Source organism: Merops nubicus, unplaced genomic scaffold (genome assembly GCF_000691845.1).
Source record: "Merops nubicus isolate BGI_N331 unplaced genomic scaffold, ASM69184v1 scaffold17005, whole genome shotgun sequence".
NCBI lineage: Eukaryota > Metazoa > Chordata > Aves > Coraciiformes > Meropidae > Merops > Merops nubicus.
In genome coordinates this window covers 24,083-47,008 of record NW_008610446.1, presented here as the reverse complement: position 1 = coordinate 47,008, position 22,926 = coordinate 24,083, and the positions used below count along the sequence as shown (strand labels likewise).

The 22,926-nt window shown below is 38.3% G+C and overlaps 1 protein-coding gene across 5 annotated transcripts in view; it reads right to left on the bottom strand.

Moving 5' to 3' along the window:
• Positions 1-22,926, bottom strand: part of SNAP91 (synaptosomal-associated protein, 91kDa) — a 64,348-nt gene that overhangs the window by 17,662 nt on the left and 23,760 nt on the right. For 2 of the 5 annotated variants that reach the window (XM_008940924.1, XM_008940925.1), the window contains exons 5-15: positions 21,832-21,925; positions 20,497-20,608; positions 18,946-19,052; positions 17,570-17,611; positions 13,994-14,064; positions 13,569-13,574; positions 12,556-12,583; positions 10,788-10,897; positions 9,449-9,549; positions 4,793-4,807; positions 4,478-4,648 (exon numbers count right to left, since the gene is read on the bottom strand). In XM_008940924.1, coding sequence (XP_008939172.1) covers positions 4,478-4,648; positions 4,793-4,807; positions 9,449-9,549; positions 10,788-10,897; positions 12,556-12,583; positions 13,569-13,574; positions 13,994-14,064; positions 17,570-17,611; positions 18,946-19,052; positions 20,497-20,608; positions 21,832-21,925 — 857 coding nt within the window. The remainder of the gene's footprint in view (positions 1-4,477; positions 4,649-4,792; positions 4,808-9,448; positions 9,550-10,787; positions 10,898-12,555; positions 12,584-13,568; positions 13,575-13,993; positions 14,065-17,569; positions 17,612-18,945; positions 19,053-20,496; positions 20,609-21,831; positions 21,926-22,926) is intronic. The other 3 variants (XM_008940926.1, XM_008940927.1, XM_008940928.1) reach the window with 3 other exon arrangements.

Genomic DNA, 22,926 nt, shown 5'->3' with positions numbered 1-22,926 from the left:
TGTTAAAGGATAGACTCCAGATTTCAAAATGGGATTCCAGAAAGCATAGTTAAGTTGCTAGTTCTATGCTGGGAGCACTTCAGCCTTAGTGTTACACCTATTCCTGTCCAGACGTAGACTGTTGAAGTTCCACAAGCAACAGCCACAAGAATTCAGGTGGGAACAAATGCCTTCCAGCCCACAGATGGAAGGGTGAGCCAGCTTGACACCAGCTTTATTATTTATTGCCACTTCTGAATAAGGTTCTTGCCAAGCATTATCATTTTCTTTTACTTTGGTTAAATGGTAGGCAGAATAAACACATAAATTCAAAATGGAATCTAAAGGAAAAACTGCATATTAAGAACTTTAAATATTAATTTTCTTGAACTTCTCAGAATAACTACATGAGCAGAGAGACAAATCAACCTGAACAGGTGACCCCTACAACTCATAGTTCAAACCAAGGGTTTCTTGTTGTGGCTTTTTTCAGGTTAACGCTTATGAAGTTCTTTGAAGCCTTTCAATAGGCTCTGCCGCACCTGCACAGATGTCCTCTGCTAAAACTTACCATAGCATACAGAAATGGAGAGAATTAAATAGTGTATATTTTATTAGTAAGAAAAATTTTTAAATGGATTATGTTCTTTTTTGTTCCTCTGTAGTGGAATCATAATCCTACATTGCCATGCCCAGCACCATGAGAGACCTTTTCCCTTTAAAGCAGTTACTGCATTTACTCAGTTTATGCCACTTCCTCACATTTGTGCATCTTCTACTTCAAAAGTGAATCTAGCTTTTGCCTTACAGAATCAAGTAGCACATATTCCTCACTCAGGTTTACAGAGAGCCTGGAAACTTAAAGACATTGCTGAAACCTCTGCAAGTTCACACTGCATGGGACATCTATTAGGAGTAAATGGCTTGTATTATGTGCTGCATAACACTTAAATTGTTAAATAAAAATAGCTATTGAAATGATGTGCAAACAAGAGCATTTTAAAGTTCTGAAACACAGAGGTAGCACTTCAATACCTCTTGTCTGTTGTAAAGTAAGTGTTTTGAAGAGTGAATTGTTTCATTTCATAAATTCAGGCTTTACTTGATGCCATGGCATCAATATATGACAAATGTTACGGTTGACTTAGAACCGCTTAATGTATTTATTAGTCAACATATGAAACAACCCTATGGAAAGTCACAAGTCTAGGAAAGATCATAGAACTAAAGTGTACAGGTGAAAATAACTTTTTTCCGCTTCCACAGTTTCTTCCTCTTCAGTCACCCTTCATTACTTTTTGACATAGAGAACCTAAGCTGAGTTGGTAAGAAACATTCTTTCCTAGCACTGAGCCTAGTGGAATCATAAGAATTATGGGATTTTTTTTGTTGTTGTCATTTGTTTTTAAAATAAGCACTAGTTTGCTATATATGTTCCAGCTTAAGGGATATTCACTAGCCCTCAAGTGTCAAGAAATCTTGATCATTTTGTCTTTAGTTTCTTTAAAGGGAAAACCATAGTTTTCTTGCCTGCTTAAGATTCATGTAAGTTGAATTCCTAGTAAGTGATATCTACACAGTGTCTGCCATGACTTGTTACTTGCACCATTTACAGTGTAATCACACAACAGGATATAACTCAAGAGCAAATTACTAGTGCGCAAAAAACCTCTTAGAATTCTACTGTTGAGATACACAGCATTTCAAGATATTTTGCCTTTCTTTTACCTTCACATTTCTCCCTTTCAGGAATGATTCCAGCTGCATTTTGAAAACAGCCTCCTCTTGTTTATCTTAGAAACAAGATAAGGAATTCTTCAAGTTGGCCCAAGTAACTGAAAGCTTGCTCATTAATCAGATTGAATTCTTCAAAAAAAAAAAAAAAAAAAAAGCTATGTTGGATCAATCCTGCATTTCTCATCCTCTTTCCAAGGCCATGTTAGAGATGAGGAGATGAGGACATAATGCAGAGCTGCTTTTCCTTTTAAAGTCATAGGCAGCATGCAGACTCCTATCAGCTAAAGTACCAGTAATATAGAGCAAGAGAATAACAGTTATTCCTGCAAAGTCTCCTCTTCTGCTTCTTCCATCAACTTGGCTGCCATTTTTTCTGCTGATTTCAGCTTCCTTTCCCTACCCTGAAGAATCTTTACATTCATTCTCCTAAGATCACCTCCCTCTACCATACCTCATTGCTCTGTGGAAAGCAATCAAAAACTGGCAAGCTGCAAAAAGTTAAGGTGACCTTGAAGACTGTATCTCTAGCAGACCTCAAAGGTCAAATACCTACTTATTCAGTGTAAGTATGCCTAGCACTGCAAAAGCTAGAGAGCAAGAGCATCTGCCTCAAAGCTACTGCTTCTTGCACTCTACATAGTCTTATTAGAGTAACTACAAATGTCAGTACGAGACATCACTTGCATCACAGACTTCAGGAAAAAAACCCAAACCAACAAAAAACACATGATTAGAGGAATGTAAGTACATTATAGACTCCAGGATCATAATAAGGTCTGGCCTGTGGGTGTCTTGAAGGCACCACAAAAGTACCCACACTGCTGAGCATGTTTAGAGATTTTTATTCTTGAGAACTAGAAGTTTTCTGCACTTGTAAATAATAAAACCTTGCTTTCTTGTGAAGTGTCCCAGGAAAATGTCAGGATTCAACTAATATACAATCCACTGGACAGTTATAGTATTTGAGCAACAATCTCTTTAAAAGAGAAGACCAAGTCACAGAAGTTTGGATACTGCAAAAAACTAATTCTCCACTAGAGGATAAAGGCAACTCCACTTCTTAATGTGTTCCACTAAGTAATCTAATGATCAGTTAAATCTATCAAAACTATCAGAGTCCATCTCTTTGCCACTTTATAAACATGGAAGTAAACACGTTATTTGGTAGCAGCCATTTTTCCATGCACAGGATATTGGAGAAGGTAGAAAAAAGAAGAGTACATCTTGCTGCTGTAGTACTGGAGGGATATGCAAGGGAAGGTGTTTTTCTAATCCTGTTGCAAGTTTACAGTGATTTCTAGCCATTTAACTATTGTTTAATCTGTTAAAGTCATGTATCTATGCCAAATTAATAACGCAATTTGAAAGTGCTGTATCCAAGACTGGCTTGACCCCAGCATCTACACACCTGAAGTTTCACACACTGCATCTACAAGGGTGTTGATGAGCACAGGCCTTGCCTTCTGCGACAGGCTTCTGAGAATAACCAACATCAGACTCTTTCTTGCTCCCAGTTGTATCCAGAACTACTGCTGCTCATAACTGTTTTAAAACTCCTTCTCAACTGTTTGATCTTGTGGCACTTGGACTCTGACCCATCTTTGTGAAAGGAGGGGTTAAGCAGCAGGGAGCAGCTGTACTCCTTTCTTACAGCTTCTCAGCAGTTTTATTTGGGATATCGTGGAGCTGTCTGTTGAAGTCAATCCTAAACAAAACTTTTGATTTGGAACCTTCAGTCTTTAGGAAACACCTTTGTAGTCAAACTCTTTATGTGTAAGACCTCTCCAGCTCTCCTGTCACTAGAAGCAATGGATAAACACACCCCACAGAGAATGTGCTGGAATTCGGTTTTGATAGCAAGTTATCACTAATTCATGACATCTACAGTCATGCTGCAGGTATACATCAGAGGAAGAGAAAACTAGTGCAATACGATGGTCAGGTGATTTTAAACATGTTAACAGTCTGTAAATCAGAAATTTCTCTATTAATCTGGGCTGGAACAGTGCTGAAAAGAAATGGTAATTTCTGACATGCTGTTGAGAAGCCTTCTGCTTCATGGGAGTGACATGAAAACTGACAACATAGAGGGGGAAATTTATTCTTACTCAAGAGGTTATCAGCTAACATTAGGGACTGAAAAAGCATAATTAAAAGATAAGAAAATGTTTTCCTATACATTACTTGTATAGTTGGCCCGTAGTACAAGTTCACTGCCACTTTAATTTACTCTTAATGCTATGTAAAATAAAACCCAGACTTGAGAATGTTGAAATATAGTAATTTCAACTGGCTCAATACCGTATTTACAGGAAAAAAACAAAAGAAACACAACACAGCTCAAGCATGACATGTAATAAAGAGGCAGGAAGCTGCCACATTCATCCTCTTCAACTATGAAAGCACAACTGCTTTTACCAGAAACTGCAGTAAAGTGCATAGTTATTGAATGCTGTGGAAAGAATACCTGCTTATCCAAGTGTGGACCTGAAAACTAATGCTCTTAGCTGTTCAGTCACGAAGTAACTCAGTCTTAAGTGCATACAGTTTTTCATTTCCATATATATGCAGAGGAGTCTATTAGCTAAAAGCACAGCAAAGAAAGAGGTAGTTGGACAGTTTACATTTCCTGTTCCATCTAGCATCCAATACACAGGCACCTCTGATTAGTTAAATTAGATGCCTTGTTACAATAGTTGAACTCAGTATTTCTTCATCTACCATATGAGCTGGAGTAGAGCACTAGCGCAACCAAACTAACCTCCAAAGAGATCCACTTCAGCAGTGGCAGCAGCAATAGTTGTAGTTGTAGCAGCAGCAGCTGAAGTAGTTGTAGTATCAGTAGTTGCAGCAGTAGTTGCACTAGGCTCTGGGGCAAATGGATCTGAAATCTGTGGCTCAGAGGTAACACCGGAAAGTGCAGCCAGATTATCTATATGTAACCACATAATGAAGATCAAACAGGAAAAGTAAGGGGAAGAGGGAGAGAGACCACAATCAATCAACTCAAGAAAGCTGGAGCTTTTAATACGGAGTCTAACATTCAAAAGTCTTAGAAATCAAAAATGTTACTTACCCTCTCCCAAGAGGTCTAGTGATTGTCCATTAAAATGACAGCAGAATAAAGAAACAGATTGGTTAGTAGAACTGCCAGACTGAAGATGTTCATTAGCTAAGTGACATGTCTAGGTTAAACAATTTCGGCACATGATTTTCCAGCATTCAAGGAGTTATTGTTACATGACAGAGCTCTTTAATAGCTCTATTCAAAAGAGAACCAGCTAATCAGCAAGACGTTTGAATATTATATCACTTCTGGTTTATGCAGTTGATTTTCTTTTCTTAAACTGTAATACAGAGAACCAAGTAATGGTCTGTAAGGGCTGATAGAAAGGTCTCCTGCCTTTCACTACCCCAGTGTAAAGCCAAGAACCACTTCTTTAGAAGCACAGTTCACCACTGTACTAGATCTCTCTTGCATTTGGCGTAGCAGCGTGAGAATAAGACCAGAAGTAGGTAGACTTCTTTGAAGTTTATTAACAGCTGACATTCCCCAAGAACACTGAAAATTTTAAATGCAAGTTCCTGGGCCTAACAGCACGCAGATTCAAGACTTTCATCAAGTAAAAGGGTGAATGGGAAGAGTGAATCCAAATGAACCCAAGTGCTCACATATACAAACAGTAAACAGACATATTTGAAGACTATTTAAAGTCAATGAACTGTTAGCAGAATATACTCAGATACCAAAGAATCTCAGATAATTCCATTTAGTTGCAAGTATTTTCTAGACCATAGTCAGAAAGTAGTCAAAAATCAAACGCTACAGTTATTATAAAAGTAGACACACTTCAGCTTACTGTTCTGCCAAAGTGTGCTGTTATGATCTACCCATCAGCCCTAGAATCCTTCAGAAAACTGGTGCTGAAAGTCAGGGTACTCAGCAGAGAACAGCTTGCAAATGCAGTGTGAAGTTACTCCAGGATACAATACATGGCATCTCTACTGCCTCAAGTATATATACTGAGAGGCAGACAGGCTGCGGTTCTTGTACTTGAGACAACTGTTTAGTTAAGAAAAAAAAAGGAGAGCAGCTCCTCTTTAAAAGCTTTCCCTGCATTTGTGACAGAGCAAGCATACTCTGTAGAAACAACCACTTCTTAACACTTGCTATGAGGAGCATGAATGACTGACAGCATAAGCAGGTTGGCTTTGTTCCAACTTTGGTTCCTTAGTCAACTGTTTCTGGAAGAAAATGAATCAACTTTACTGACAGATTTTCCTACAATTTGAAGTCCTCTGAGATCAGTCAGATAGAGCTCAAAAACAGAGGAAGCTTTACCTACATAAAAAAACAACTATAAACTATAAAAACCTGTGGAAACAAAAGAGTTTGGCCTATTACATTTTTATACTGCAGATAGAATAGTCCGAGCTCAACAACTACCTACTTTACTAACCAGTACCTCAGTGTTGCTCCTAGATTCATTGTACACATACGAGGGTCATGGGTTCATCTGATCCACACTGAACAGCAAGCACAGAGTCCAGATGCTTTACTATGGGTCAGTATGTAGGAAGCAAAATGCTTTGAGCAAGCACAGCTCAATCCCCACAAGTTTGGCTTTGTTTTACAACACTTGTTAATAAAGGCAGCAAGAAACCACATGTAGGTGTTTTTATAATTGGTTCCTTGGGAGACCTCCACTTGAGCCTGACTGCACTAGCCGAGATAAGTCAAAATACCATTTGAAAAGAGTGTAACAGTACATTAAAAATGCAGCGGTCTGGTATCTCATTAATGCACAGCAGGTGGACACCTCACAGCTAGACTTGAAATGAACAACTGTTGGCAAACTTTTACCTTCTTTTAAGTTATTATTCAAGCGTATTTTTGTTATCCAGTTATGTTACAGAACACAACACGGTGCAATTACAATTACCGAGTATGCCAATCTACACTTAATATGGGAAGGATTAAAACCAATGGTTTATTGCATAGTAATATTAAAGTAACAATACTAACAGCAAACCTGTGTTCCAAGGCACAGTGCAAAGTAGTTCAGTGCAGAAATTCAAGTCAATTTACTATTATATTCAAGAGTCAGACCTCACAAGGATGGAGAATCTGACTTACTGTATTTTTTTATAATACTGCAGTCTAGTCTGCTACATAACTTATGTTGTATTAAGAAATTAGTTATACAACAAAATACATAGTGTATTGCTTATACCACTAAATATGCAGAGTACTATACCAAATATACAGTATATGCCAGAATACATAGAACCTATACTGCCAATGAGACTGAGTATCATTTGTTGGTGACGTATTCCTGAGGTTTGTGTGACATTTAAAGTGCCAGTTTGATGCTGAACCTTGAAATATTTGATATTCATGTTTTCCTAGCTATTCCAAACTGCAGTAATTCTACCAGCTTTGTCCTCCTCCTATTTCTTTCTCATGAGTTCCCATGTTAACTTGTTGTGGGCCAGCAGACTTTTGCAGATGAGAAAGAAGCTCAAGCAGCAGGGATGCACTGCTACATGTCCTCCCAAAAACTGCTCGGTGGAAGGAAGGTCACCTTGTCCAACATCCTGCTCAGAACAACATTATGCATGACACCAAACCAGGGCAGTCAAGTCAAGTCTTGAAAAATCTCCAGGAATGGAGAGTCTACTAGCTGCACTGGGGATCTGCTCCAGTACTACCCTACTGTCCAAGGGAAATAATTTCTTCCTCATGTACAATCAGTCTCTGAAGCTGCAATCTGTTATTACTCTTCACTATAATCATTTCTTGGAAACTACTATTTCCAAGAAAATTTTGGCTCTGTTCTGTAACTCCCCTTCAAGTAGTTGTAGGCCACTGTTAAGAGCCCCTTTTAACCTCCTTTTTTAGCCTCCTCTTTGCCAGATGACAGAGGCCCAGCTCCCTCTATTTCTCTTTCCAGAGACGTGCTCTAGATCCCTGGAGTCCTGGTAGCCCTTTGCCAACCACCTCTTCCTTTAACAGGAGAGCTCAGAACTGGCTGCAGTATTCCTGATATGGCTTCATCTGCACTGATTAGAAGGCTCTGTAGTCCCTATGAGACTGTGCAGTTTATAATAACTACCAGCTTCATCCTGCAGATTTAGTTTCAATAAGTAAATTAAAAAAAAAACCCTTAACACAGGCTCAAATGTTTTCTCATTACCAGATGAAACATTAATGGAATTTTCAGTATTTTCACAACAAAGCCATTCCTGTTCTCAATTTATGCATGTCTGGCATGGTGTTTGGCAATTATTTAAGAGTTTAAAAAAGACAAAAAAAAAGAGCAAGATTCCAGTGCACTAACAGGTCACCATACCTGGAATCTTGCCAGCAGTAAAGCAGACAAACTGGAAGCTTACTAAGTTAAACTGTTTTTCTGAAAGATAAGACTGAAGTATTCTTGATGAGGTTAAGCGATAATCGTGGCCAAAGGAAAAAAACTTAGCTCTCATTTTCTGCACATAAATTAGCAACTACTTAAAATTAGCTGAGAGGCCTGAGCTCTTTCAGACATCTCAAATGCTTGTGTCCCAGTACTTGGCAATGACAAAGCAGGACAAGTAGGATGTAATAAAAAATTGCAGCATAATTAGTCCCAGGCATCCTAGAAGAGATGACTCTCAGGTCTTGCTCTCTGGGTAAGATTGCATTTCAGCTAATAAAACTGACACTTCTGCAAAAACAAATATTCATTTAACAGATGAAATAGGAATATGCAAAACACGGTCTACATGACAGCCTTAGCTTTCCTGTCATAACAAAGACCCTGAGACACAATGTCATCTTTAAGGAAGTAAAGCTAAGAACAGAAATAGGCAATGGAGAAGCCACTAGTACCCAGTATTAGGATTCCTCACCAAGTCAGCATTCCTACTGTGAGAGGGCTGATGAGTTCATTAAGCTGCCACACCAGTGAAGATCTCTTAAATGTACACCACAGTGAGTTTAGAACTATGTAGGTTAAATTACATTTACTGGCCCAACTCCTTGTCTTCCTTAGCTCAGGACACGGGAGGGAATATTGCCCACATTTATTGGGGTCCTCTTCAGATCACCAGCTGCTAGTGCTGCCTGGAACAACAGACTCAGTTCATCACAGAGCTCAGAGAGCTGGGTAGGTATTCCTATTTGAAAGCAGTTAGCCCTCTATTTCTGTTTTCATATTATGATTCTAAGTAGACCAGGAACATTTTAATAAAGTATTCTGAGTTGTCAGATGTAATCACACTTGCAGCAGAAACAATTTGCCACCATTGTCTTCAGGTGTATTTGTTTTGAAAGGTATTTTTGATCCCCTCCCTGCTGATCTGTGGGCTTTGCTTTATGAACAGGAGAGTTCATTTCTGCTTTTGTGTTGCCAATAATAGCACATGAGCACTCCTATTTCCTCTGTTTTAAAGTGCCTACTCTACCTGTTCACCTTCAACCATCCCCTTCCTGCTCACTTTTAGTCACATAATCCTGGCTCCCCCAAGATTTGCAGTCAGGCCTTTATAAGCAGCTTATACTATTATGCATATCCCTAGAAAAAGGAGTAGCCTTGTGCTCCAAAGGGATGCCTGACTGTCAGGTCAGCAGAAGCCTGGGAGTGACCTGGGAACATCCTGTGCTAGCAGAGAAAGAGCCAGGTTTCAGTTCAGTCAGGCAAGAAGATGGAGAGTGCAAGAAGAGATGCTGACAGTGAGGTTTCTCTACCTCCCCATGAAGTGGCTCCAGCAGTGGCTGCTGGAGCTGCCTGCCCAGTAGCAGCAAAATCTGGCTGGAGATCCAGAAGATCACTGGATGGTTTGGAAGAGCTGCCAAGGAAAGGAAGAGAGATATTTAATATTGGAGCAATTTGTCCATTTTTATCAAACCGAAAAAAAGAAATCATGAGTAGAATACAGCAATTATCCTTAGTTTGGATGATTGATGAAACCATTGAGAGACTTTTTTTTTCAGGCCTTAGGATTAGTGCTGTGGCCACAAACACCTCTACTGCAGTAAGTACCAAGAATACATTACACCCAGGACATGCTCTTAACTTTCTCCCATGACTTGGTAATAACATTGTAATATATCTACAAGCATTTGAAAATCCCCAAAAAAAAAAAACAACCAAGCAAAACAAAACCAACAAAAACCCTCAAAACCCTCAAAACCCAACCCCAAAATCTCAGATGGTCCCTACAAACAGCAAATAACTGGTGTGACTGAAAACAGCTCCATTCTACTTCAATATTTCATTCTACCACGCCAGAAAGCAATAAACATGTATCTCAAGGCAATAAGTAGACTAAAAGAGTTGGTAAAACTTCGATGGCTTAAGCTAGCCAGATATTTGCTTAGGCAACAAGGTCTTGTTCACTTAGAACATTTAGATAATAAACAACAGAAACTCTTTCTTCAGTGAGGTCCTTCATCTGACATTTAACTGAAGTTAGTCATATCTTCAGACTTTTAGTTCAAGCTGAGAAGTTTTACCTCTCTAGAGTTCTTTCACTTCTGTTCATTACAATGAGCAACAGTGGTTTGTTCTGCTGTTGACTTGAAAGCAAGGTTTAGATTTTCTCATTGGTCTTTTTTTTTTTGAACCTCCAAAAGGTCAATATTTTTGTGCTTCATGAGCTTATTTGAACAGCAAGAAAAAGGAATCTTAATTCAGCAATTTTAGAAACAGAATACTGAAGGTCAGCAAAGACTGCTTTGGGTTTGCATATTATTTTAGTCTATTCAATTAGAAATTAATGTTGGGAATGGTACAACATCACTACTACACTGAAAGCAAATCACAGTAGCCACAAGGTGAGTTTTTGTTTGTTTGTTTGTTTTTTGTGGTGGTGGTGGTGGTTTGGTGTTTGGGGTTTTTTTGGGGGGCTTTTTTTCTTTTGTTAGAGCTCACTTCTGATCTACACTGGTAGAATAATGTAGCCCATTCAATACTAATGTACACTACCTATGAAGCAATCAAAATCTTGCAGGCAAGTCTCCTTTTACAAGTGTGACTTTGGCATCTACATCATGCTCAGTAACTCAGTTATGCTTTCTAACTTACCTGACTGGAGCAGCTGTAGATGAAGTTGCAAAAAGATCAACTGGAGGAGATGTATCAATAGTTTTTGCTGGAGTAGAACTAGGAGATGTAACAGTTGTGGCTGGAGAAGACTGAAGAAATATTTTAAATATACATTCAAGATACTACCATTTCTCCACAAAAAACTCATGCACACATTCATATACTTCAAAAATCCAATGTTGACATCAGGTCATCTTATTGTGAGCTGTACCTCTCTTGGGAAGATTTTAAGGAAGACTAGGTTAAGTTTTCAGAGGGCAGTAAAATTCCAAGGTGACTCCACTTAACAATGCTTGGCTGAGGAGAAAATGCCTATTGCATGCATTCAGAGCACCTGCAGACACCAGCAACCAGTCTCGTACAAGCTTTACTCCCTTGGGTTAAAGACTCACTCAACACCTAAGCAACTAACCCAGAGACTTGTCATCTGGAGTTGCCTCACCTGCCTTTTAAAATAAGGTAACTAACAGTTCCTATGTGTCAAGGGATTCTCAGCAATTTCAAAGAAACCAAGTTTGCTCCCCAGCAAATTCCCTCCTCTCAGTTTTAAGACCATCCTGAAGATGAAGGAACATATTTTTATGGGTTTGTTTCTACACGTATCAGACCCTTTATTTTGTCCATGGAAGATAACTGCTTGTCCACAACAGCACCGTAGTACTCTAACCATAGAAATGGTGAGCGAAAAGAAATGGTGAGAAAGTTAAGTTAAAAGTGCGTACGTAAACCTTCAGACTGAAAAGATTTTAAAAAGCCATCAACAGCATTAATGGTTAAGTCCTTGGGAAGATATAAAAGACAGCTCAGCCTATGATTTTGCTTCATTACCTCCTCCAGTTCTAGATAAAGATACCTTAAGGATGGCAAGGACAGTCACCCAGGAGAGTGTATCACCCAGGCGAGTATAACACAAGTCCTCCGTGCACTTGAAGACTCAAGTTACCTTGAGGAGTGTCAATTTAATTCTAAAAGATGCTATGAGCTTTGTTACAGTACGTCACACGCTAGAGAGATCCTTTTTCTAAGGAATGAAAACAAGTCCTATGTTTAGTACTGTTTGCCACTCTGACTACTTCCAAGAAAGAAAAAAAAATGGCAAATATGAAGTGATTTTCTTCTGAGTTCTGCTACTGCCAATCCTATCATCACAGTGCTGGCAGGAGATGGATATAAGCATTATAGACTCTCCCCAAGGCTTTACTTAGGTTTGAGACTAGAGTGGTCCAAATTCTTCATGTAAATCAGGGAAAAGAGGGTTGCTTGAAGGTCTAAGCAAAAGTGTTATTTTCCTTAGATGGTTCTGTGAGCCATTGTGTCGTTCTCAGCAACTCCTACAGTATGGAGTTAGAACTCCCCCTAAAAAGCTGCAAGCAGGGTCAAGAATTTGGAAGATAAACAGCAGACTAAGTTTTTCACTGACAGGAAGGTTAATGGGGAAAAAAAAAAAAAATAGATAAAGATATGTGTATCTTTTATGTTTTCACAAAGTGTGACCAAACCCTGGCAAAGCTGCTTAGCATCTTCCCCTGGTATAAGCACTACAACCCTTCAGATCAATAAAGCCCTTTTATGGGACCATTATTTACAAGGCACCAAAAGATGCAATTTTGTCCGTTAGGCAGGATCTAGGTGGTAAAGTCTAAAAAGCAGGTTAGGAGATGGAAATTTAACTCTTTATGCCCCCAAGATGTTATAAAGCATATCACCTGAACAAGAATTAATTAGCACACCAAGTGGTAGTATTTACCTTGCTCAGAGGAGAAGGAGCCCCAGATCTAGGGGGGGGGGGGAAACAAAAACAAAGGAGTTTTCAGATAAATACTCTTTTGGAAACTATGTTTCTGGTCATCAAAACTCCTGCAAAAAGACGAGAAACTAAGCATCACAGCTTTCAGAAGTTCTCTACCACTGCATGCCCTCCTCAGTTCTCAAACTTTCACGTGCTCCTTCAGATAAAGAATGCAAATTTATACTACACAAATTTATACAAATCTTAGATGAATCTTTTAAGCTAATTGGTAACACAGGTTTGTTCTGCCTTTTAAATAAGTTCTACTGAATGGCGGAAAGGCAGAAATGCATGAAAAATGTCTCACTTTTGGGCCTACAGTGGCCAGTAGGAAAGAGTTACCGGGGCAAGATGTCACCATATCATAAAATCATGCAATAGCAGAGTAACACCAATATGGAAGCAGTTATCTAAGTCTTCTGAGGATATGTCAGCAAATTTTCAGACTACTGTTCTTTTAAAGATAAACAGAATTACTTTAAAATCATGATATTTAAAAGTATGGAAACAGCTAGTTGGAAAGACCAAGCTGAAAGTTCTCCCACATGCAAGAAAATCACCTGAACCAACAAAGCATTAATCATACGTTCAAATGTACGTCAGTGCTTTTGTTTACTTTCATTATTATGAGGTATGAAAATACTGCTACATATTTTTAGAGCTGCTTTGATCTAAGAGGTGAAAGGAGAAGTTGAAATTAAAACTTCATCAGTGTTGAACTAGCATCCATCCACAGGTTACTTGATTTAGGTAAATCCTAGGAGTTTTAGGACTGAGTAGATCTGGAGCTATGACAGAAATGATGAAAAAATAACTTGCTATATACAAGCCACTGAAAGCATATATGACTATATACAAAAGCAAGCAACAGTTCAGGTGCAATTGAAAGAAGATTCTAAGTGTTCAAGCCACCTCAAAAAAAAACCATAATCATGTCTGCATGCAAGTGATATGTAAACATATGTACTTACCCTTCACTAAATTGCACGGAAAGCAATAGTAAAAGAAAAAACACAGGTTTAGCTTAATCCTTCCTAGACTTAACCATGATAAGTATCTAGTAAGAAAATGCAAAGCCATTAGAAAACAGATTTTGATGATGAAAGCATTAGAACCAGGGAAGAAAATATTCCTTCCATGAGTTTTCCATAGTTAATTTTACTTCATTTTGGAAAGCATCTAGTTTTTCAGTGTGTTGTTTCCCCCCACCCTCCAGTAAGGAAATAAAGGTGCCATTAAGACAACTTTGTAAGGGAAAGGAAAATCTAGTCTTACCACAGCTTATTTTCCAGCTAAGTGACAAAAGGAGGTTGGGGGGCAGGTAAGCACCTAAACATCAGCTAGTCTCACATTGTTACCATTATGCCTTGATACATGGCACAACATATATACCTACTTGTTGCCAGGTTTTTTTCCTTCCAGTGAGTTTAGATGTTGCTCAAGGGTCTCCATGAGACTGCTAGGAGCCTTGAAAGCAAAGACAAAGATATACTTCTAAGCACACTGCACTGATCTAACTTTTAAACCCAGCACTAAATTTCCTGAAGTCCACCATGTGCATGCTCATGCTGTTATTTTATTTACATCACTGAAAATAGTGGATTTCCATGCTAGAAGTATTCAGGCAAAGACAGCTTTTGAAAGATAATATTGCATCCAAATTTGCAGAGAGAAAATGTTTACCTCTACTAAACAGCACCTGAAGCCTAAATCCAGGATGTGCTGCTGCTCATCATGCTTTGAAACAGTGTTAAAACATTGATAACAGCACAGGCATCCACAGGGTTAATTTTAAGAGTAATAGGTTTAAGGTTATCCTTTCAGTTCTACTTTTAGTCAGACTTCCAACACTTCTTTCACAGCCAGAGGCTTAGATAATATTTTCAGTCTAAATAAAACAGACTCCCTTCCAGTGCCCCCAAAAGCAGGTAACTTTGGTTCAAGAACCCAAACACCACAAAATCTTATAGCTGTTTCCTCTCAAAATGGTAGCCAGGTACAGGTTACTGAGACCACCATCTAACTCAAAATTTGTAAAGATTAGTAATTTAGACATCTACAAAACCCAAGGCTTTCAAGCCTCCCTGATCTTAGGTTTTATTTTAAGCAAGCTTTTTGTGGTCAGGCAATACCCCCAGCCATGCACTTGCTGTTACAATGGTAGACAGGAAAAGTGGTCATAAATGCAAATGACTGTGTTTAGCTACTCCAGTATAAAAACAGAGTCCAGAGAAGTAGACTCCTACACAATCGACAAGCAAGGAGGAAACCTTTAAGAAATAGTATAGTATATAATAGTCAAGTATTTCAGTAGGGTTACTGGTTCATCAACGGTACAGGCTTTAAACAAGGAATTTTCTTTATCAGTCTCTTTCAAATCAATCACAATTCCTGATAGCAATACCTATGGTGTTTTTCATAAATAATGTCTTTAATTTCAAAGTGTACATATGCATCAAAAAAAGTTAGTTTGTGACACTTGAAAACAGACTATCCACTGCTCCCATGTACACCATGCTGAAAAACAGCTGGCTGGCTAAATCATATGTTTCAAGATGCTTAGTACCTGTTAGCAACAATGCACAGCTAAATGTACTTTAGTGCCTGCATATTAATTTTGGCATTAGAACTGAGTATTAAGATAATATGTAGAAAATTCAAAGTGCTCAAAAAATCCTTAAATGCTGTTTTCAGCATATGTCCCACATGCATATGCAATGCGTAAAACATCTTAACCATTGCTGATTTTATAGGCTTATTTATTAATATTCAACTAATTTGAGCACAAGAAAGAATGTGTTTAAACACAAGTGACTTAACCATAAGAATTCTCCAGCAGCAAGAAAGAGATGAGCAAAAGCTCACATTTGCTTAAAAAAAGATTCAAACTTCTACTATTCAAAAAAGCTATAGCATAAATAGCAAGTTGTGCTTACTTAAACATGTAAGCAGAAAGCTATGTTTCAAATAATAATTTAAAAATCTATTATTTCCTGTTACCACTTACCTCTACACACTTTAAGTAGCTTTCCAATATATTACTCACAGGTTTCTTAAAAGCCAATAAGGTAATATGAAACTCATCTATCAAACAGAATTCAGAGGAAGCTTCAGAAAATTTCTACCCAGCTGCAGCAATTTGCAAATTAAATATGGCCTGGTATCCAATTTGCAACATTGAACATTGCTTAATTTCTTGCAGATACTGCTTCAGCAGTAGACTAATCTATCAGCCAGCATCATGGTAGAACATCAGATATGGGTTCCCAACTAGCTGTTTGCAGCAAAACTGCCATACTTCGAATTGCTAATAAATAAAAATGAGCCAAGCTCTTTAAGCTGCCAAGATGCTTCCTCAGCCTCCAAAACCTTGCAGCCAAACTAGAAAGTCCGAAGATGACAGCTATCAACTTGTATTTCATTAGTGTGACCACTTGTTTAGATTTACAGAGCATGTACACCCACTGTGTCAACACCACCAGCTTCCTGTGGAATACTACTGAATATTGCCATGGCTTGCTTTAGGAACTTGGGTATATCATATATATTATAAACAGTCATATATTACTTATTAGCTGAAATTCAATTTCATTATTCACCTTTTATTTATTTCTCACTGAAATACACTGCCCAGATCTTATACACAATCTACAGCATACTGCAGATTGGACTTAGCAAGTAGAGTCCTATGCAGACTTTGGGAGAGCACAACTATGAGGGACTGCTTGACAAGACCACTGAAGTGGTCACGCAGTTGGACTAGATAACCACTGTAGACCACTTCCTTCCAAAAGAACTCTTCTGTTATAATTTAAAGCTCATGAGGTGAAAGGGACTCTCTAGCAGCAGTAACTGCGGTGCTGCAGAGCAAGTGCAGCACTGACTGATGATGCAAAACAGGACCTGTGCAATCCCAGTAGGCAGATGCAACACAAACAGAAGCAGAAGGTGATTTATTCTGGTTCAAGGACTTAGTTCATGACTGACTGGACCTTGTGAAAAAAAGAACCTCTGAGGTACAGTTAGGTGAGCATACTACTTCAGCCATTTCTGAATTGAGTTTGGTATTCCACATGCTGCTAGAGGTCTAAGCTTTCTTCTGATGAAATAGTGGCCAGACTTCATAGCCCTGTAGCATCTAAAAGACACAAAGATTAACTCTCCACATTCACATCATGTCTCACTTTCAGAATTTTTAACTGGCTTTTTAACCCAGAGAACCACTAGTGTGATGTTGATTTAAACCAGGTTTTCAAATCCTACACATTCATAGGTTACGAACATGTAGGATTTACAGCTGTTAAGCAGCCTGGGCTGCTTTTCTGTTCCAGTTTTACTGGAACAAAGTTCAAAACTGCCACAAGTGAATTTTTTCAGCATGGATCTCCCCCTCCAAGTAAATATCCTTTTCACATTAAACACAAAGCCAGGCACCTAAGCCAATTTGTAAATGATTTTGCAAATGGACCAGCACAACAGAATTTCAGCGGCTACAGCATAAGTGAATTTTTATGTTAAAAGCTTAGACACATACTTACAGAGAAGTTCAGCACTTAAATCACAACTTCTGCATTTAAACTTCAAGTTCACTGTGCCTAAACCAAGTCAGTAGTACTAGTACTGGTCTGAATTTCATCTCTGGACCAAGACTATGTCAGTGAGAGACTATGAAGCAAGCCACACCACAATCCCTATGCAGTCTTTCATCAAAAATGAACTTAAGCTACAACCTGCGATGAAAGAGCAGAACAGCTAACCCTTCACCTACAGGTCAGAAATCATCGTGAGAGACATTATCTTAGTCATACCAGCCTTCAAATATAGCTTTGGCCAGTTCTTATTTGCAAGTTAGGAGGGCTTTAAAATGTTAGGTGGTATGGCTTCTTACCAACGTTTACATTCTTGGTGTGCTTCCTAATTACAGAACATTTAGTTCTTGCACAGATCCAAAAAGACTATTAAAGAAGATTACCTGTGTAAGATCAGGGATATCACCTTTGTCAATTCCAACTTGCTGTGGATATAAAAGAGGTAAAATGTAAGTGCATTATTCTACTGCAAAAGCAGGCACTAATTTTGAATAGAACTGTGGTACACTCTTCAACCTATAACACACTTTATCTTTAAAAGAGGACTACAAAATTAACAAGTGCAACAGTCTTTTTTTTCTTTTTTCTTTTTACCAAATTAGATAACCATTAAAAAAAAAAGTTAGATTTCACCCAAGTAAAGTTCATAAGTTCATACTCCATACTGCACATCATGCAGGGCTTTCTGGTTGTCCTAGAAACAGCATTTTTTTGTTGTCCTAGACAACAGCATTAGTGAATGAGCAAGCACATACTACCAAGATAATTAACTGTACTAATGAAGTTCTCTGAAATTCCACCAGTGAGCAAGTTCTAAAAGATATCACTTAAAAAAATGCTAAAGCTCAAGTCACTTTGTTATTCCACCCTTCTATCCCAGCATTTCAAATACAGCAAGATAGGATTTAGATCTGCAATCTCCTATTAGTTGTCCTGTTGCTTCACTGTGGTTCTTCAAAGTGCCTGTTGGTTTAGCTGTTGCAGAACAAGCTCCACAGCACGTAGTAATCCTGAATAATAGTCACTAATCTCTGCCCTTCAAAGCTGTCTACAGGAGTTTAAAGTACTTCACTCCCTCAAGTTCAACATTCATATCATACTTCTCATGCCATCTGGGAGTCTAGCAGGCTCTTCCATAAATGGTTAAGTAAATTAGCAAAGAAATAAAACCTTTATATTCAGCTCATTATTGCTGTCCTTTGTAATGAAGCATGAAACACAAAACGTGCATCTTGTGCTGAGGAGCTAACTACCACAAATGAGAGCCCAGCAAAAGAGTTAATTAACCATGTAATATTTGTATTATCCACAAAAGAGGATGATAACAAGGATCAAAACCAGGAAAACCTCACATCCCAGTTAACTTGTAGTTGGCTGCAAAGACTTAGAAAAGCAGACTTATAAAATCATTATGCTTTTATTTCTAATTGCTGTATCTTCCTCTAATGTTCAATTCTGTCCTAGAAGCATACATTTTTTAAAGCATTTCCAAGAAATATTGATGTGGTTTAAATCCTGTCATCTGTTATGTTTCCAAGAAAGCTGAGGCTGGCTGCACAGTAAAGACACGTGGAAATCCTAAGCAGGGGTTGGCTACTTCAAGAAAAGCTGTATCAGCAGATTCAGGAACTACTATACTGCCTCATATTTATACACAGTGAGTCTGATGCTTAAAAAAAGCAATTAATATATTATATCGATGCTAAAAAATTCACAAAATACTGAAGTGCTAGGCTCCAGAAGAGTGAAAGTCACTTACCTCTGCAACTTTAAGAAATTCTGACACTCTTGTCATTCGAGTAAGAAACCGTTTGTATATTTCAAGAGCATCTTTACATTGTCCTTTTTTCATTTCAAAAAATTTCTCTAGAGAAATAATTTGGCATATTTCAGTTAAGATACCTTACATTAGATCTGCATTTATCAACAACTCTAGATTTCAGGAAAATCATGTTTCAAGAATATTGCATGCCATGCACATTTTTGTCATTGGATACTAAATCTAGTGGCATTCCTAGTCCTCAGCAGAATTTGCAAGTTGGGCTTGCAGAGCTGCTGAGGAATTATAGAGACTGGAAAACTGAACCCCAACCAGCTGTAGCATTGCGTGTGATAAAACCCAGGATTTTAAAAATAAGTGAGCAGGTGAAGTAGCTATTAACCTTAAAATTCAAAGTAATTAAGGATCCTTAAACATATATTAATATATGTCCTCTCCCAAGTTGTCTTCAGTTCAAAGAACAATACTTTTCACACTTGAGTAGCTTTCTAAAGTTGGCTCATGTCCATTATCAAGCATAACTGCCATGTATTTCAGCCTGAATTTACACTTTAAGTACCAGCAGACTGTGAAATCTCAATCCAGTTGTTAGGCCCCATACATTTGCATCTGCTCCATAAGCTTCCCAAGCCTATAGTTTCAGTCAAAATACCTGGGACTTAGTTCCATAGAAGTATCAGAAAGTGTTGCACCATGGATACAAAAAATTGGTCTGAGTTTTACAGGTTAGGAAAACTTTTTTGCCTGTTCAGTCTCTGTAACCTGTCTATTTCTTCCCATTTCAGCTGCAGCCAGAGTTTTAGGTCAGTTATGCTTGCCCAGCAATTTCAGTTTTTAGCTGTCTTTGCAGACCAGCTGAAGTGCTCCTAAGTTTTAACAGATGAAGCCCATTTTCTGCAGGGTCAGTTATGTTTCCTGACATTTATAGAAATCCTAGTTTTAGACTTCATAATAAAGCCCTCTACAGGTACATTTTAAGGTGTGTTATGGTGGTGATCACACCATGCTGAGCTTCAGAACGTGCGTACAGCCTCCTACAGACTTTGTAGGCTGATGGTAGGTAGGGTTCAGGAGGGCACCCAGCTTTGGCAGTCATGCTTTCAGACAGACCATGAATGTTATTCCAGAGTATATTACTTCGTAGAGGGCTATCATATAGCACATATAACAGAAGAATTTGTGCACCTTAAAAATGTAATCAAATCACAAAAAAATGCTTTGCTGACTTTGCAGGACATATCATGGAAGCTCACGCAGCACTGTACACTTATTTAGGCACAGAAATGCTCAGAACCTTTAAGCAGAGTTCTGTACAATTTCAAAGGCATGGGATAATCCAGCTTCAGATGAACACTAATGGAAGAGACTATGGTTTAAAGTTTTATCTCACTTCAGAAAATAGCCAAGAAAAATGCATTAAACTTTAATGGCATTTAAATTAAAAAAAAATAAAAAACAACCCTGAAGCAGATCTGAAACTCATTTTACACTCGCTTATACTATGTGAGATGTAAATGCCAGGTTACTTACCTAACAAGTTAATAACTCCATCATTATAGCAAGCAAAAAGTTTGATAAGATCTTTAAATAGAAGCATGAATGCAGCATTTATGACACCATTTGTCAATTCATTTGGATGAACCTACAAATAAAATACCAGTTACTTACAGCAGCTGTATTAAATGCAATCAGAAGTTTTAGTTTGCACCAGGTATTTGATGCTGTTATAGATAGAATCAAGCAGTGAATACAAGCTTTCACACAGAGAAACCAAGCAAAGGCTGCTTCTGTTTCAGTTAGCAGATCAAGGATGGCTTTTTTCACCATTCCAAAACAATCCACTAAAGCAGAGGAGTATTCCTATCAACAGTAAACACCTTAGTCTCAACTCCTTCACCTACCAAAAGGATGGGGAAGGCAGAGATGCTATTAACAAAGCTTTAATGAAACTGGAATAAAGATGTCACTCACAGCACACCTGAACAAAACCTCAGCAGTCCACTTGGTAATACAGATGGGTTAATGATGTCAAGGCCCTTCCAGCTCTCATATTTAGTTGGGAAAAAAATGAGTACTTATTTGTTAAAAGATCTTTCTTTTATTAGAAAGTACCTCCTCTTCCAAGACCACTATCACAACTCCTATGCCATTAAAGTAAAAAAACCACACTAGCAAGGCATGTATTTCTAAGGCTTTCTTCTGAAAGCTGTAGTGTCCTTGTGCCCACCAAAAGCAGAACTTCAAGATGGATTCTTCCAAAGACCTCTTGCAATGTTGCACTGTACCTCCCACAACTGACTCCTGTTTTTATACTTAAGGCAGATAATAATTCCACCATTCATAACATTATTACATCATAAATACACTGCACACACTTATTTCTATGAGTAGTCTAGATTAAAGTTTATCCAACCCAGTTTACAGTTGAAAATCAGATGAAGGTTTTGAGGAAGCCAAACAAAAAACATGTGATATTACAATGACTTTTTCTCTCCTCTCAAAGAGATGCTGGTTGCCAAGAGACAGAAAAAAACAATTGTCTCTTTGCTTCGTCCATTTCTTCCCCTCACAGATGCAGAAGACTAGATTCCCAGCTCCAAGTCTGCATTCCTCAGGAGCCCTCATTTCCCATGCTGTTCCCCTATCTGCCCTACAGAAAGTGTAGAATATGTACATTTTGCACATACAGGGCCATCCTTCACCTCACTCTGTCTCATTTGGATACTGAGCATGGGATTTTTTTTTTTTTCCCCACAAAAGGTGATTATCAGTAAAGCATTACCTACGAGGTGAAATGTTTTAATTACAATACAGCATTTATAAGTCACTGCCTAGTGTTAATGTTAGGCCAGCTTCAACACATACATCAAATTCAAGTAGTGCATCAATTTGTTCCTGTAATATTGGCATACTCTTCAGTAGCTTTTCAGGAGCCATTGTTCTCATTACACCGTCAGCCCTGTAAGACAGAATATAGACAAGAAACCACAGTGTTTCCCCTCTCCCCAGACTGATTTGTTACCTGAATTAAGCTTAAAACTGCTATAACCCATTTCAAATATTTGGAGCACTGTCTGATTCTCCTGCTTCCCACAACAACACAAGAGCTGGCATGGAAAAATACTTCATCCAGCCACCCCCCCTGACAACAGCCAAAGAAGGGTTTTGTGTCAGAGTTAGGAATGCAAGAGATTGATCTCTTTATGGAAAGAGGATACCAAACGTTTAAATAACTGGGCAGGAAATACTACTGCAGAAGTACTTAGAGAACAGATAGTCTTCGTGCATTAACTTTGTGTTGAATAACTACTGGCAACTCATTGCTAAGAGTCCTTTTTAATGATGCATCTGTGGTCACTGAAGACAAAAAAAAAAGCCTCCATAGGCTTTTTTTTTGGGTTTTGTCCAGCCACATGCCACAATATATATGCACATTAATTCAGTGACAATTTAAATCAGGGCAATCTTTGCTTAAAGCTCCTTACCCTAGGACACTTTCCTCAGTATTCTTGGATACTAATTAATTCCATTATTCCTTTATAACACTTCCACTGACTTCAGCCTGCCTTATCAGTCTCAAACTATTACTCCACCAGGATCACACAGCAGTTGTTAATGTGTAAAGTTCCTTAACTGCAGCCAATGGTCTTGTAGCAATCTATAGGTCACACATGCCTGTTTTTAAGCTCCGAGTATCTCAGGCCTGCACAACCACCAATATGTATTGCCCCATTCTGGACACAGACAGGTATAGCAACTCCTCTCTGGAAAAGCACACCACTAGTCTTACTTATTTTACCCTATAATATGAGGCAACACCTTGTTGTGAGTATCAAAAATAATATGCATAGAAAGCCTTTCCAGGAACAGTTTACAACTGTTTGCTTTGTTGCCTGTTACAAACTTAAGGTGTTCACATTGGTTTTCCTTTGTAATCAGCCATATCTAAATTTTGCTTAC